This window comes from Erithacus rubecula (assembly GCF_903797595.1).
Source record: "Erithacus rubecula genome assembly, chromosome: 3".
In the NCBI taxonomy this organism is placed as follows: Eukaryota; Metazoa; Chordata; class Aves; order Passeriformes; family Muscicapidae; genus Erithacus; species Erithacus rubecula.
Window position 1 is genome coordinate 141,370,629 of NC_136689.1, and position 18,015 is coordinate 141,388,643.

Sequence of the window (18,015 nt, forward strand, 5' to 3'; positions counted from 1 at the left end):
TTGTTTTTTTAAATATCTAAACAAAATTATAACTTCCACTAATGCACAAGCTCCTGCCTTGTGGGGAGAAGCTTCATTAGCCACACCTCAAATATATCTTCAGTTGTTTAGTCATGACAACAGATCCTTTTAACCTTTGTGCTGCTGTGGGGTGTTGAGATGCTGGATACAGCCCTTGCTGTGCTGCAGTGCCTGATCTGCCTCATTCTGCTTCAGATCTCTGCTCTGCCCACCCCAAATTCTGCTTCAGACTTCAGCTCTTCCCAATCCCAGTTCTGGTTCAGATCTCATCTCTGCCCACCCCAATTTTGGTTCAGATCTCTGCTTTCCTCATCCCCAATTCTGGTTCAGATCTCAGCTCTGTCCACCCCCATTTCTGGTTCAGATCCCTGCTCTCCTCACCTCATTTCTGGTTCAGATCCCTGCTCTCCTGTTGGGACAGAGGATGTTCTGTCAGTGAAGGGTCTCTCCTGTTCCCAGGTCCTTCCCTGGGTGTCACCTTGTGCTCCCTCAGCTGCCTGCCTCCAGAGGGGCTGGCAGAGCAGCTTTGTGCTGGGAACTATTCCCGGCATATCATGATGCCTGTGACCCTTGGCTCTGCCTGTTCTGTGTGCAGGGAGGGGACTGGCACAGGAGCCACCATCCAGAATGATGCAGGAGTCTGAACCAGCCCTGGAACAGGGTACAAGAGAGAAGGGATTAATGCTGAAAGCTCTCCCACTCTGTCCTGCAGCTCAGTGAAATTTTGAAGGGCTTCAAGGATCTACTTGTTTAACCTCTTGTTTACCATAAAATGCAGATACATCTGTAGAGTAAAATTGTACTAATTGTCTTCTGTAATTGGCCTTGCCATGTTAATTGTTTCCATGCTGGCTTAGCCCCAGCACTCTGCTGTGCTTCTGCAGTTACCAGCAGGTTCCAGGCTGCCAGTGGGGATCCCATCATCTGATCCTGAGCTGCCAGTGGAGATGGGCTGCAGATGGTTCAGTGGAAGGAAACATTCTGCTGAGAGTTTTGTGGGATTCTCCTCAGTTTGATATCCTGTTAGCTCTGAGCCAGTCTGCTGTTGAAACTTACCTAGGTTGTCTTGCACAATCTCCTTTATACCTGTTGTTTCTCTCAGATGTGTTATCTGCCAGTTTTCATGGGCACTGAATGTCCTTCCTTATTGCCTTTATAAAAGAACATGTAAAAATGCCAAAAAAAAAATACTGCAGGTCTGACAAGAGCTCAAGGAAATGCTCTGCAGACTGTGAGGGGTCTGCTGGGCTCTTTGTGTCCCTTGCCACTGTGCCATCAGTGCAGGAGTGTCTTAAATGAGAGCTTAAGAAAATATTGATCTTTGTTACTACAAATGTGGTAGGACTGTCTGAATTTGTAGAGGAAGTCAATCCTGAGGGATGATGCCTTCACTTTTAAGCACAGTTGGGAATCCAGATGTGTAATAATGTTCTTATCTGTAAATTCTACAAATTCAAGACTATAAGATAATTTTTTAATCTTCTTTTGTATTGTTTTGTTTTTTCTTTGGTGGGGCAGAATACTTTCCTTTCTATCTTAAAACCACCATACAGCTGCCAAGACATCAGCTGCAAATCTCTTCTGGCAAGTGCTGAGCCTTAGACTCTGTTCTTGTGTTTAAATCAGAGGAAAAAAAAAAAAAAAAAAGGAATGGTATCAGGTCTGACACTGTTAAATTCAAACTGCCAGTTCATCTAACTGTAGGTTCAAGGTAATTTTCCTTTGTATCATGAATGTACATCCTTAAATGAAATGATTTGGTTTTGTCCAGAAGGCAGCAGTTCATAGCAGAGTCTGCAGTGTGCTCCCTAGTCTGAGACTCCTCATGTTCTGTATTTAAAATTAGGATGCAGTTTTTCCACCTTGGTTTCACTGAAGGTTTGGAGACAGAAATCTTGGCTGTGGTGAGGGTTTTCAGGAGGTTCTCAGTTGGGTGAGTAGAACTTTGAGGCTTAATGAAATCAGACATAATTTATAGAATTTTCATTCCAGTTTTTGAGGTTGCCCCTATTTTTACTGCAGTGAATTGCAACATGTCAGATTTGGATCAGAAATCCTAATTATTGCATGTTTACAAATCATACAAAGGAAAGAGTAAACAGCATTATTTCTTCAGCTGTGCTCTAACAGACTTTTTTTGTTATATGATAAAAAGTTATGTAGCAGTTTCTGAAACCCTTGTTGGTTTTATATGGCCAGATTTTAAAATTCAGTGTTCACATTTGCTACATTCAGAATGAGAATCAGTCACTACTGATAGCCAGCTGCTTATAATCTTCTCTTTCTTAGTGTTTTGGTGTTCAAAATGTCATAGAGCTTTAAAAGGTGGAGGAAAAACCTCTCTTGTTTGGGTGCTTAAACAGCAAGATGTTTAGTTTGGAGGAGGGCTAAAATATGTCCTGTTTAAACTGATCTGATGTTTTACATGGAGAAAATAATTAATACTAAATTCACTGTTTTTTAAATGAAAAATATTAATAATAAAGATTTGGAACCAGGCAGATTCAACTAAAGAAAGCAAATAAAGCACTCATTTGGTGCAATTAAACTGACAAATCATTAGGAAAATCTGTCAAGCAATGTATTTATATTAATGTTCTCAGAAGTGGATGTCATTCTAAAATATATTCCTTATTTATACACTGTTGAGCTCAATATAGATTCTACTGAGTGGTAACTCATGACACGTGGGAGGTCCCATCCAATAGTTAAATTATCTTGGTAATCAGAGGTATTTCACTTCTGCTAATGGTGTACCATTGCAGTGGGTTCATGAAAGAGCAGCAGAAAGTAGCTTGCAGATTGAGAGAATTGATTTTTGAGATCCAGATGTTAAATATGTATGGTTTGACACATGAAGATGTGAGAATTTGCAAATATTTATAGATGTGCTGGGAATATTTAGCATAAGTGCAAAGGTTTACAATTGGGAGAAGGATGTCAGATGAGGACACTTCTTGGAATATGTGAAAAGACCTTTTGCCAGTAAGGTGGAAAAACTGACTTAATCATCTGAAGTTAGAAATGAGAACTCCATTTTTAGATCATTTATTAAAAAATTAAATTAAAGAGACCCTACTGAAGACACACCAGCATCAACAAAGGTGGTGAAGATTGTTGTTCTGCAAAAGAGAGAAGAGAAGCCACAGTTTCTCTTCCCTGTCCTGTTCTGTGTAGCAATGGCTGTTCAAAGAAAACAGAGGAGAAGCAAAAGAGAAGTGTGGATATGAAAATACTCCCTGATTTCAGTTGATGGGAAAGTTGGGATGAGTCAGGATGTAGAAAACTTGCCAACCCTCCTGAGAGTTTCTTATTTAAAGTGACTTTTAAACTAAGCTGGAGACAGAACTGCAGAGAGATTGTTCACTGAAGTGAGCCATCATTGCAGCTGCATTTGGGGTTTATTTCTGTGTTCAGTGTTACTGAAGAATATCCTCAGCTGTCATTTCAAGTAATCATAATCCTCCTGAAAGAGATTTCTAGATCACAGTGTCATTGTCACTTGCCTGAAGTTCCCATGGCCCCAGTTTTGTGACTCTTTTTGGAACCATAACTGGCATTGTAAGATTTTAAAAATACAGCATGATTCATTGTGCTGCTAACTTTTCCTAGTGCTGTGTTCTCAGTTTGACAGTAGATGATAACAGAAATTCATTTATACACTAAATCAATAAGATATTGTTGAACAAATTCAATTTTCAATTAAAATTTTTCTTAATTGTGTTTTGATAGCAGTATTGACTTTAATTTGTTATTCTGAGATGTTCAGATGATAAATCGATCTACTAAAAACGTTTCTTTCTAATTCTAGTTTTTGCCTCTACAACCTTCTGCAGTTTTGTGTCACTTGTAAAAGAAAATCTTGTACATGACATTTATGGAAGATTTTTTCAAAAACAAGCATCATGAACAAATCAGGAAGATTATCAAAATGGAAAATGTTTGGATGCTGTGATTTTTCAGTAGGCTGAGTTTATTGGACCAGACTTACTTCCTTCCCATTAGATGGGAAGGAGAGTCAAACCCTTTCATTAACTTCTGTTCTGTATCCTGGTGTCTGTACATGATCCAGCACAGCTGATGATGGTTTCATGTTGTGTGTTTGATGCCATCCTAAACCACAAACACACCCCACCCAAACCAAAACTGACTTATTCTGGATGTGTTCAACCCAAACCTTCCACAGGAGATGATGAAAGTGAAATGACCCCTAAAAAGGACTGGGAAGCCACTGGTGACCCTTCAGAATGTGTGAAATGTGGGGAATGGTGTTCTCTGCCATCTCTGGGATGAATGGTAACTAACACCTACTTAATAAACTTGGAGGACTCAAAATCTACCCTCCTCAGCCAATTAAATATTTAGTGTAAACTTTACATGGTGGTGGATAGTTTGGGGAAGGGAGAATAAATTGTGTATATATGGACAAGTCTTTCCCAGTTCCAGAAATCTGTGGTTTACAACTGGTGTTCCTCTGCCAAATATGTCAGTAGGCCTTTGTGGTATAATGTAATCAACTGGAAATCCATTTCTTATTTTGAGTGGGTTTTTTTTGTTTTTGTGTTGGTTTTTTTTTTTTAAGCTGTCAGACTTTTAAAAAAACCTGATTTATGTAGTGTTGACGTCAGCACTATTGGTCTAAGATTTGGTCGATTGCTTTAAAATCCTTAAAACAAGTTGATGTTTGAAATTTTCTGGTAAAGAGCTTGGTTTAAGCAACACATTTCTGACTGCAATTAAATATAGGAGCTCAGCAAAATCTTACTGAAATTCCTGTTTCATGCTTACATGAACATGATTTGCCTCTCAGATCTCCTTTACTGACACTGAAATAGGTTCTTTAATTCCTGTCTTGCAAAGGATGGCTTTTTGTATGTTCTGCTGGAGGGAAAATTGTTATTAGTTATTTGGCTTTGTTGTTAATTCTTTGTTTTCCTGGAACTTTCATAACTCAGTATCATGAGTTCTACACAGTTCTACTGATTGCAGGATGTTAAAGAAAAAAAGAAAAAAAACCTCTGCTAATTCTCAGATCTTCAGCAAATTGTTCTTTAACAGCTTCAGAGTTTCTTTTTTTCTTTCAAACTTTTTTTTTTTTTGACATTACATCTGATTTTTCAGAGTTTATACTTTTTTGGTTTCCTTACGTGGATGCAGCTTCTGTTTGAAACTTTTTGTTTTAATAAAAAAAATAAAAATCAGTCTTTAATTTGGTTTGGTTTTCATTGCTGTAATAGTCTCTTTGATACTGTCCTGTATTTATTCTGAAGATCTAATGATACCTTTTCTACAGTCTTAAAGTTACTTTTAGTTCTTTCACACTAATATCTTCTTCTTCTAAGTTTTCAAAGTACTGTAATAATTCTGTGACTTCAAGTTTTATATTTTTTTACCTAAAGATTTCCCTTGAGATTTAATGTAAAATTATGAGAAAGAATTATTTCTCCTACACGTCTATTTTGTGCAGTGTTGGAAGAGGAAGAAATAAATGTCATGGTGATGAATAATTTTCAAGAATTCATATTTGGAAATTTTTAATATCAGTGATGTTGTTTAGTCCTGAAGGGCAGCTGCTTGTGTAGGTCCTTCGTGGCATGAATTGTTTTATTTGTAAAACTTTGTCTCTGCTTCCATAAGATATTGCAGGAGGCTTGGATGTTTTTTTTCTTTGGGCTTGCTGTGGCAGAAATAACAAATTCCTCCCATATTAATTTTTTAAAACTAATCTACACTGGAAGTTCTCTTCCAGATCATCTCTGTATCTACTGGAGATGCAGAGGTTGTCTGAGACTTCTCATCCCACTCTCCCAGGGATGAAGCAGAAGCTGATAAAAGCTTTTCCCCCTTTTCTTTTCCATTCCTTTCTGGTAACTGACTCAAGTACTGCCCTTCTAGTTATTTCTTGTGAGTTCTAAGGAAGGAAGTTTCTAACAAGAGCCACTTCTCCTTATTTAAGTTCTTGAGTCTTGACATGTTTGCTTCAGGCACTCAGCATCCCCCTCTATATTCAGTAGTCATTGGGGTTTTTTACAAAGAGAGAGAAATCTCTTAAAATATATATTAAAAAATCCTCCACCCCCACTTCTGCCTTTTATTTTTGCTAAGAGACTTGGTCCTGACCCCAGCAGTGCTTGCTTGTCTCAGTGCCAGGCTGCAGGTGACATCCTTGTCACTTGGTGACCTCAACCTCAACCTCCTGGGCTTGTCCTGGAGTGTTCCCACCCCAAGGGTTGGGAAAACATTTCCTGCTGGGTGTGCTCTGCAAGGGACATCTTTGGTTTGCAGAGCAGAGTTGTGTTATGGACCAGAGAACACATTTCCACAGCAGAAAAGTTCTTAAACTCTTGTATCTCTGAGTTTAATTGCCTTTGGAATGGTATTGCAGTTCAGTTGTAAACTATTGTGCAGTAAATAAAAATACAAACATAACTATAACTATAAATAAATCTTAATCTCAATCTAAATAATTTATATAAATATTCTTGGTTGCCTCAGACACACAACTTCAGCACATTGAAGGATGGCTCTGACAATTCTCAGCTCACCAATATTCCTCTTTCTTCCCTTTGGGGGATATTTCTGGGTTGTTCAGTAGCCTCTTGGGAGGTTTTGAATTCAGATAGATTGATAAAGTGTTATTGCAGCTGTCTGATTGGATTTGGTATTTTGATACCTGGTTCCAATACATTTTTGTGTGTATTTTGTTTTTATCACTAATGCTGCTATTTCTACTTATTCTCACAAGGAAGAAAAGGTTGTAAATTAGAATAACATTTTCCAGAATATTAATTAGAAAAAAAAAAATTATTGAAAGTATTAACACTTAATTGTATGAAATAGTAACTAAATTAATAACCTACTATTTTTATTAATATTAACATAATTATGAGTGGTGAATATTATAAAATAATATTAATTATAATTTAAAAGTTTACTAGAATGAACTTTTGCAGTAAAGTTTCTATTCTGCAACTTTGTCAGTATTATTTTCTGAGGTTACCACAAATGCAGTTGGTGTATTTCTATCAAATGCATCAGGGGAAATTTGGATTTGAAGGACAGTAGCTGACAAATATTTTTTCTGTAAGAAATGCCTGTGTTTGCATATCTTACAGAGGTGAGACAGTTTTCCCTCTCAGAGAAGTTCTTCTCAAGTTTAAGTCCAGTTGCCAGCTTGTTTTGGTCTGTAGACAAGTCATGGAAATGGAATTTCTCCTTTACAATGAAATTAAAGCAATTTAAATTTTTGCTTGAAAATTTGTGCCTTCAAGAAATAACATCAAGGTAATTTAAACTAATACAACTCAGGCTCCAAGAACTGAAAAATGTATGTGGCTTTCTCCACAGAACTGAATGTGGAAGCTGCACAGTGATAATAAAAACAGGTGAATAAATGCTGTGGGGCTTGACATTGTGCAGACCAGAATTATCATGGGACTGCTTCTCTTTAGGATGTACCCTTCTGCTTAGTTCTAGAAAAAAAAAAAAAAGAAAAAAGAAAAAGTTTGTTTTAGTAAGAGATAAAAGAGATAAAGATATTCTTTGGAGCAGGAGATAAAACCTGTATGTATTTTTTCATACATATTTATATCCGTGTATAAATACTGATTTTGATAGACATGCACTAATATCACCATTGAAATTGTGCTTTTTTTCCCCTCCACCTGAGCAGCACCCGGCAGTGCCACCTGCTCCTTGATGTCTTCAACTCCACAGAGCACGAGCTGACCATCAGTGCCAGGAACAACGAGGATTTAATCCTGCGCGCCGGCGAGTGCCAGCGGTGAGTGTCCCTGCTGGAGCACACACATCTATCCCCCCCTTCATTCCCTCTGCACAACTGATGACATTTAAGTGCCTGGTTTTCTTTTTAAAAGTTGCACACGTGTCCAAGAATAGAAAAGTTTTGATTTCCTGAAGGTGCATCATTAAGTTTTAGCAATATCTCAAGGAAATTTATTTTGGCTCTGCGTGTAGTAGTCCTGAAAATAATGAAATACAAAGGTGTACAGCTCATTTAACTTTTGTAGAGTGTTTGAATGTAATTTTCATGTGCTCTGGATGTAATCCTGGTGCTAAAACCTGATCTCAGTAGTTTGTTATTCTTTCCCAGTTTTAAATTTTCTTTACATGGTTCCCGATCCATTTCCTCACTTTTCCTACATAGAAAACTACAGGCAAGAAAAATAGAACTGAAGAAAAAGCAATTCCAATCTCTGTGGGGAAAATAAATTTCAGATCAAGCAGGCTGTTTTGGGTATTGATTCTTACAACCCTACTGGAGTGATGCACAGCTCATTATTAACCATTATTTGCCATTATACAACTGCTGCTGCTGTAGCCCAGGGTTGCCTTGTTAATCTCCTTCAGATGATCACTGAATTCCAATTTCATCCTTTTCCCCTTTTTCATGTGAAAAGGGGAATCTTGTTCTTGGGTCAGGGGCTCCTGACACTGCTCTCTTCTCTGGGAGAGTTTTGCTGCACTCTTGAAAACCTGCAGCTGAGAAACTTGGTTAAAGAGAGATGTTTTCATGTCTGCAAATCCCTGCATGAATATTAAGTTCAAAGTCAAACCACGTTAATTGAAAGGAATGCAGCTGTCAGAAATAATTACAGAATAGGTAAAATTGTAAATTTGGAATGCTTTTTGCCTTGGTGACTCCCAAAGCACAACCAAGTGGAAATGTGTTGACTCAAATTCAGCTTGAATTTTACTTTATCAAGCAATGTGAAGATAAAAACCATCAGTAACATACAGTGCTTCTTCCTTTTATTTGGAAAGAATAGGCTTTTTTCTTTTTTTTTTTTTTTTTAAATCAGTCTAAACACTTACCAAAATGTTCTTGTTCTTATTCATATTGTTTTATAATTTTATTTTCATACCTCTTGTTTTTTGCATTGTTGTTGTAATTTTCAAACACTTGAAATCTTTAATTTCCAGTTTTTGCGACAAAATATAACAGAAATTAAGCTACAAATCAGGTTATAAAATTTCTTTGCATCCCTTTGATTAAACTTTATTTTCCTATGGATTTAAATTTAAATATTCTTAAATCAATACAGTGTAATGGATATAAACCCTTTCAATAACTCTTTTGAAACAGTCATTTGTCAAGGGAGATTGTGTATGTGTTGCAGGTATTTAAACCTTTAAAGTTATTTTTATTCAGATTTCAAAATATGTTTTTATGCTGGTTAGAAATTGCACGGTTTCCTATTGGTTCTAAACTCATTTATTATCTATTTATTAAAGGTAAGTGCTTTTAATTGTAAAACTATGTATATGGCTCCTATAGTGCCATGAGTTTTAATTTTTTTTCCAACGGACCTACTACAGAAAAGCAGATGAAACATACACTGGGCTTTAAGTTTAGCTTTTGTGCCTCTCAAAAGGCTTTTGTTGCTCTTTGGGGGGGAAGAAAAAAAAAAAAAAAAATTTCTCCTTTTTAAGGAGTGGTTCCAGATCTTTGCTTTTTAATACAGAGCAGACATTTTCTGGAATCTGCTTTTGAACCAAGATTTTCAACCCAAATGTACAAAGCTTTGCAACACATCCCTCTTTAGGAGTTTCCTTTTAGGAATTTTTTCTTTGCATATTGTTTGTTATTAATACCTGATTAATATTTAAATAAAGTCTTTTCAGTCAAGTCAGGATTTCTTTCCTCTTCCCTGTACCTTTTTAATGCTGTCCTCATTATTAATGTCTACCTCATTCTACCTTTATTTAAATTAGGACTTTTTCCTGCTTTGGTCACTTTCTCTTCCTTTTGTAATTTTCTCTCTCTCCACTCATCACCCTCACTTTGAAATCTCCCATCCTGACAGTGGAGGTAGCAGGAAATTGTTTTCTTTCTCCCTGTTGTTATTGCTGGGGACTGGAAGTGTTTTCATATTCTCTGCCTCCAGACCCAAAGGAGGATAATGCTGCATCCTGCTTACTCTGGCCTCTTTTGCTTCCCACTTTGAATGTTTAGAAAGTAAAATACCTTGGAAGTTTTGATGTGTTGCTTCTCCTCTCTGTATTACAGAGTGGTCACTGTAGATTGCAAGCTTTTCCCTCCTGAGAGGGAATTTGCAGGGGATTGATTCTTGCATTGCTCTCATGGTAAATCATCAATGCTGATGGAAGTTCCTGGGTGCTGCACTTATTAGAACACTCCCTGTAATATATTTGATTTATAAAGAAGCTGTACAATTGACATGGTGGTGGCAATGGGAGGGGTGAGGAGATGGAAACAGAAATGCCAAAAAAAAGTCTGGGATGGTCAGCAGGTCAGTGTTGGCATTGCCAAATCTTTCTGAGCCCCTGGAGAGCAGTCCCTGGGATTGGATCCATTTTGTAGTACCCACATCATTTGGTGCATTCCAACCCTGTCCTGTTCTCTGTCTTATTTGTGTTCATGTAAAATGGATCAAATGTGTAGTGTACTGCACAATATTTTTATTTTACGGTCTGAAAGGCAATTTGCTTCAATTAACTTGGAGACAGAGCAATAATAGCTGCTACAATAGCACTGCATATATCAGGAAAAACTGGTATTACACTACTCAGGAAAAGAGACATCCTATAGGCCATTAAAAGACTATCTGGGAAATAGATGCCTTTTTCTACACTAAGATTATTCTGATGACTAGTGAAAATCATCATTTTAGCTTTCAGAAAAGCTTAAATTTACAATTTGCTGTACTTTTTAAGCCAATAATTGGGATATTTACTGAGTGCATTGTAGATGTTCTTGGAGATATATATATATATATAAGCAGTGTTTCTGAGAAATGACACTCTTTCCCCTCTATCTTAGAATAGAGAAACATTTTGCTCCCTGTCATTTTATAGTCAGAAATGATAAGTTGAGCTCAGTGATTATTTTGTTCACTCATCTTTCTGTCTTTCATCATTGCTTGTTTTGCAGACAAACAAGTGAAAGGATCAGCCTTTTTTTTTATCCCCTGTATCCCAAGATGTTAATTAGAGACTTCATATTTCCATCTCTGGTTTCCACATGACTTGAAATGTTCCTTTGTATCCCATTGTGGGACAATTAGGGACATGTTTTAGTCTGAGGTCTTTTGTTCCCACGAGATTATGATGGGGAGACAAGAGAACCAAGATTCCTTGGGCATAGAGAAGGAAAAGACAGGAGATTTGTCCTCCCTCTCCTGTGAGGTTGGTTGAAAAAAAGAATGGAGCAAGAGTTTTGGATGGTCATTTGTTGAACTCCTGAAAATAATTTTAGGGTTCATTTGCCAAGCTAGATTCCAACTCAAATTAATTTTTGCTGCTTTACATCTGCAAGAGTGGTTTGTTTTTTTGTTTTTTTTTTTTTTTTAATTTCACTATCCACAGGGAAATGCACTAGAGCCCTGGTGTCCTGATGAAAAGATGTCAGCCAAGTTACTCTGCAGAAGTCTGGCTGCAATGAGTGATGCTGAGGGGTTGGTAATGTCTCCAGTTAATTTAAAATATCACATGGTGGTATCAACAGGTTTTGTTCACCTCTCCAGTTGAACATACAACATGTGATGAGGGAAGCAAAATTCTCTCATGTCTGCTATTGGAAAGTTCAGCCTCCAGAGATTTTTTTCTGGACTAGCTGAGTCTCCAGTTTCTTGAAGAAAAAAACTGTTTCTTGAAGCAGACAGCTGCACTGCTAAAGGAGTTTTGCAATGAGCAAAGTGCAAGTGTTTTGAATGCAATCAGTGGGAAATCTGAGCTTGTTTATCCCAGCAACAAGGTGATCAACAGGTTGTTCTGACATGGAAAAATATAGCAGACAGCTCTTGGAGGGAGTTGTATGAATGTCTGTGATCAAAAAGTGTTTCCACTAGCAGTGATCTGAATTTATTGAAAAACCGTAGGTATGGTAATTATTGTGTTTCTTACTTGATTATCAAACCATTAAAATTAAATTTCATGACAGCCCTCATTTATGCACAAATCACTTCATAATTTATGGTAATAGTTGTTATCTTGTTATGTGCCCCAGGATATCCCATTTTATGCCACACACCCTGCCTTGCCTTTCCATTCCCATTCTGAGCACGCCGTGTCTGAGGCATCAGCACTGGGGGGAGATGGATGGAGGGAGGGTCTGGCAGGTCAGTTCTGTCCTCTGTCCTTGTGGGACAGCACAGCTGGGCTGGGGAAATCTTGTCACACACCCCTTGTGTGACACTGCAGAGCTGGGCTGGGGAAATCTTGTCACACACCCCTTGTGTGACACTGCAGAGCTGGGCTGGGGAAATCTTGTCACACACCCCACATGTGACACTACACAGGGACTCTGCACATTCACATTTTCAGGCTGTTCCAGCCTTGGTTTTGGACCACAGGGTTTAAAGCTTGGGATGCCCAGGACAGGACTGGTGTGAGGAGTTGAGAAATGGAGAACAAGCGAGACAATAGTTTTGTTGGTAATTCAAGTGGGAGAGGCTTTTGTGCAGAATTTACAAGTTCTGACAAGTGCTGGTCACCCAGGGGATGCTGATGTGAAAGGACATGATGGAATTTTGGCCTTTTCATTTTTCTAATTGGAAGTTGCCTAATTAAAAATAAGCTGAGGAAATACTGTGGTAGCAAAGTCAACACTCAAGTTCAGGCTTCCTTTCTGGGTCAGCAGTTTTACTCTGCCTTTTAGCAGGGTTACAGGGTTAAATGAGTGAGTTTGCTTACACATATACTCTACAATAAGTTTTGGTTCTTTTTTTATAGTCAGCAGAATTAAGGGAATTTTGCTCAGTTTTGCTAAGTGAACTTTTGTGTATATTGACTTCACCCAGTTTGATTTTTTTTCTGTTATGTACTAATGAGACAAAAATAGTTAAAGAAACAAATTATTATTTTCACTTTTATACCTTTCATCCCATAGCCTGGTGTTTCTTTCATCCATGGAAACTAAAGAATTTTTAAAAAGTCCTTTATGTGCATACTAATTATGAGGGCCATTTCTGCTGCTTAATTATTTGATGTAAATATGTTGATTAATTGAGCTATGAAGCCTGTGCAGTGGTTCACTGCAATTTCTGCAGTGTCAGTTAACAATGCACATTTTGAAATAAGTCCTCTTTCAAAGGCAATGAGAATTAAAAATTCTGCCCCATGTTGAACCAAAAGTTCCCCCAATAAATTTATTGTCCATGTGTAAGTAAATGATGGTTGTTATTTCTCAGAGCTGCCAAGTCAGTGTTTAATTTGTGTGTCTGTTTATGACAGGGCATGTATGTCTGTATGAGATTAATGATTTTTTTCCATACATTGCTGTTACAGTTTATGTTTTTAAGACAAAGCTGCTATGATTAAGGCTTTCCCTGCTGTCAAGAGCAAATAAAATTTCACAGCAGTTGCCCTTGGTCTTCATGTTAAATCTATGGCCAGCCAGATATTTCTGAGATACCTTCAAGTCAAATTGTATTAACTAAAACACGAAAATCATCCTTTGTTTTCAGGGCAATAGTTTTTATTTTGTCTCTTATTTGGCAGTTTTTAAGTACACTTTTTTTTTAAGGCTTGCCTTTTTCTACTAATAGCCAAATCAATCTTTAAACATAATACATAATTTTGAGTGAATAGTTAGTTATTTTCAACAAAAAAGTTGCAAAGGGATTTTTTGGGTAGGAAAGGGTGATACACCTGGCACTGGTCAGATCCATAGTATGAACCAGTTATGATGTTCATATTTATTTCAGGATTCAGGATAAACAGGAGGATTCTGCAAGAACTATGGAATGGCAAAGTAACAAACAATAATGAAAAAAGGAAAAAAAACAATAGAAGTAATAGAGAAATTTCAGGTTTGGACTGTTTTGTGGCTAAAGTACTCATGGAATCCATTTGCATGCCAAAGCCAGATTCCATTCTGAGGTCCCTTCCCAGATTTGTAAGGTGCCTTCGCCTGGTGGGTGATCACAGGGATTGAGGATACTCAGTGTGACTGCAAAACCCAAAAGTGATCTGAGAACAGGAGAGACAAATAGAGAGAGGGACTGATAGGAGAGAATTACAATATTCAGTTCTGGTCACACACACAAGACAAAGAGGAGATCAAACCATAGAGGATGCAGGTGATGAGTGAAAATAAAAAACTTTGGCTTTGGTTTGACAAGCCCAGTAAAATTTAAGGGCATTATTAATGCACTGTATGAGGTGGGGACAGAGGAGAGCTCTCCTGTAAAGGTTAAGGGAAGTGGACATATGAATAAAAAATTAAGTTTGAGTTGTCTGTGAATGCATCTAGAAATGAAGAGATTTCAAGGCATCATCAGAGCATCTCCCTTGCAGAGAAGTGGAGGTACAGACTTTCACAAAGGCTGGTACTGAGTGAACTCCATGGAATTGCCAAAGGTCTGCCTGCAATTCCCACCTTCCCAATGAAGACCTTTTCCAGGGTTCTACCCCTGTAATTGCTAATGAGAATAAATGTCCTTGTAGGTTTTACAGCAATATGTTTCTGTTCCTCTCCCTGTCCCATCCCAAATGCAATATCAACCTTTTCCTTTGAATAGTTAGGGTGTATTTCCATAGGGAATGTGCAGACAATCTATTTCCTACAATTTGCATTTGAATTTAGCATTTGTTTCTATCAAGGAATGTTTGTTTGAGCTCAGGTGAACTTTCCTTCTCCAGCTGCTGGTTTGAAGAATTTCCTTGGGTTGACTTTCTCAGGCTAATCTGAGAAAGGAGGATTGTTTCTCCTCTTCCCTTCTCTCCCTTCCCCAAAACTCAATGTATGGATTATATCAATCCTGATACACTGCCCTGGGTAGGCAGCTCTTTTGGTATTACAGGACTTTCCATAAGATTCTTTTTCTTTTCCCACTTCTTCAGTTGCCTTTTCCTAAATCAGGGGTGACTAACTCACTGCATCTAGCCTGCCTGGCAGTTTTTCTGACCTCTCTGAACATTGCCTTGGCCTCAGAAGACCCAATTTGGACTATTTATAATATTTTGTGTATGCAGCTGGGGAAACAGGAGCTTTGTGAGAGCAGCCAAGTTTGTCTCTGACAGGATTTATTAAGTTTAATAGGGTACAACATAAACGTGGCTGGATGGTTTGGCCCTTGTACAAAATATCACACAGATGTACCATGAGTTTGCTGTCCCTGCTTTAAATGAGCTATAAATCACTCAAAATCCAAACCATTTTCCCCTTAAATCCTAAGCAGATTACAGGTTGTAGGACTTGCAGGGTTCAAAAGCCCTCTCTTGAAAAAATTCAGTGTAATTGATTCAAGGATTCAGATTTAGAATTTTTCTTTAAAAGAACTTTTTTTTTTCTCATAGAAGAAACCAGACTTTTCCCTTCCTTAATTTCTTCAATACTTGAAAAAAAATATTTATTTATTGAAATTTTTAGATGCTAGGCACTGTTCTGGAAGCATTTGACAAAATGCAGGCCTGTTAAAAAAAAAATTGACCAAAATGCTAATGCTTTTTAATTGGATTTTCATTTCTGTGCAAGGCATGTGGAAGAAAAAATAAGAATGTAAGAAAAAATGTAATTGTTTCTTTTGTTAAATAATGATGGAGCAACAAGATAAACAGGAAAAAAATATCTCTTCCTGGAGGAAGTCAGAGTTGAAATGACTTGTGCTTGCCCTTAATTCACACATATTCAAACCATATATTTGTCCTAATCTGTCTTGGTGCTTTTTTTACCTTTCTCTGGAGGACTAATTTTTCTTCCTCAGCCTTTTTTCCTTGTTTTTTCTGCTGTTACAGATGGCACAGTGCCACTTTTTCATAAGGCTTTGACCTCCAGACTCGTGCCTTGCTTGAAGTAGTGTGTTATTGTGAGAAATGTGAATTTGCACAGTCCTCCTCCATAGGTTCAGTCTGCTGCAATACTTTTTCTTCTCACTGTCACCTAAACCTGGTGCCTTGTATGCTCATCTAAGCAGATGAAAAATCTCTGTGGAATTCATTTGCCTAATAAATTGCTGTATTTTGATATTTGGGCACTTGGACATGAGGAGTGAAGGGTATCTGGATGCTACCTAGCCCCTTTAGAGATTGCAGGACAAAGAGGTGAAGGTAACTGAATAGTTATTTCATAAATAGTCCATTTCCCAATTAACCATCATCTTGATTTTATGTGGAAAAGCTCCCTAACACATTTCAGGTCATTTTTGTTTATGCTGCCAGGACGAGACTGAGCTTTTGGGTGAGGGTGCAGCTCCAGCTCACACCTGGTTTGATCGATATCTGCAGATAAATAAATTAATTTAGACCATAGCCCTCCCTATATTTAGGAGCACTTGGCTGTGTTTTGTGGCTGTGGTGACACAGTGGCTGTGTTAATGGGATGAAAGAAGATTGTCTTGAGTGGCTGCCAGTTCTGTCTGCCTTAATGGCCAAAGGATTTATGAAAGTTACACTCGAATGTTGCCCAGATTTGGCATTCTGCCTGCTCTCTGATGTTCTGTAAAAGATCACAACAGTACAGCACAGATTTCCTGAAGTTGAAAATGAAAATATCCAATTTCTATTAATTTGTTTTAGATGATCAAAAGTATAATTAAAATAGCTGGTTTGTGAGTATTTCCTTCAAAGAGAACACTAATTTAAAATTAGTGCTTCATCAGCTTGAATTTATTCCTTACTCTTGACATCCATTTAATTCTGCCTTCATTAACTGGAAACAAAAGCTAAAACAACAGTGATTTGAGAAGATCACTGAAAGATGTTAAGTAAATGCTGTAGTATATAAAGCCAACCTTTTATGGCATTTTTATTTTGCAGTTACAAATATGTTTCCAGATACTGATTTGGAAATTCTGTTTTTTTTCCCCCCTCACCAATGCCACTGTAATAACTGAGATCACAGGCTAAAAGTTGAAGCCTTCTTTGGAATAATGGAAGGATTTATAGAACTTGAATTTAAAAAAAACAAACCAGTATTCTGCTAAGTTTGAATACACTCTGTGATTTGCCCTATAAAAGTCTCTTAATCTTGACAGTGGGATGTTAAATCTGTAATCTTTCTTCTTCAATCTTTTTTTTTCTGTCCACTCCAGCTGCCTCTTCCAGTGGCTGAATCCTCCCCAGCAAGAGCTTTGACACATTGGAAGTTTTCAAAAATGCAGACTCTTTCTAATGTGTTTTCATAACAATAAAGAATTCTGCTCTAGATTTGTATTTTTGAAGTATAATTTGCAATTCTGAAATGAGATCTCTGGGAATTGTTTGATTCCCTGGCCCTCAGTGAGAGTTAAACTCTCAGTTTGGATTGTTCAGTACCTTGATTTCTGCCTAATGCAGGAGGTGTGCTTAAAACCTCCATATATACACTTACCAAATTACTCCTTATCTTATATAGTGCTTTCAGGCCATGAAAGATCCTGACATCATGGAAACATTCCAGTTTGATATGTCAAATAATAAATAAGTACCCTTAGGAAAGAGGGTGACTTGTGCTAAGGAAGGTTAATTATGTGTTTATTTCACTTTTATGTCTATATCTGCATAGAACAAGTCTGCTGAACCAGGGAGGAGTAATCAGGGAAGATGTAGCTCATAAATCCATTGAATTTCTGTTCAGGAATGAACAAACTTCTGGGTTAGAGGGGTCTAATTAATGTAATTCTTGACATGGGATGGAGTGTCCCACCAGAAGCTGGTAGAGAAAGCAGGCTGCTCTGGGATAGGAAGGGAAAGTTGTTAATTAGTTAAGAAAGGAAGTAATAACTTGTGGAGTTCTTTGGAGCCCCTCTGGAATGTGGGCTGGGCCCTGAATGCCCTGCTTGGTTTGGGACTGTGTTGGAAGGGGAGGGAGCAGAGGGCAGGGAAGGTCCCTGGTTCTGGACCAGAGGAGGAGGATGTGAGGAGTTAGAGAGGACAAAATGATGAATTGTCAGGTGAAACTTCCCAAGTTTCTCAAGCCTTAATAAATCCAAAGTGAATAAGGCAGAAAAATAATCTGAGCTTTAAATAGTGGGTGATGAGCTCAGGGCTGCCTTTTACCTCTTAGGAATTGGATCCAGGTTTTATTACATC

The 18,015-nt window shown here is 37.7% G+C and overlaps 1 protein-coding gene across 4 annotated transcripts in view; it reads left to right on the forward strand.

Annotated features, from left to right (window-relative positions):
• TRAPPC9 (trafficking protein particle complex subunit 9) overlaps window positions 1-18,015 on the forward strand; it is a 433,615-nt gene that overhangs the window by 140,686 nt on the left and 274,914 nt on the right. For all 4 annotated transcript variants that reach the window (XM_079301130.1, XM_079301131.1, XM_079301129.1 and 1 more), the window contains one exon: window positions 7,694-7,804. In XM_079301130.1, the coding sequence (XP_079157256.1) occupies window positions 7,694-7,804 (111 nt within the window). The remainder of the gene's footprint in view (window positions 1-7,693; window positions 7,805-18,015) is intronic.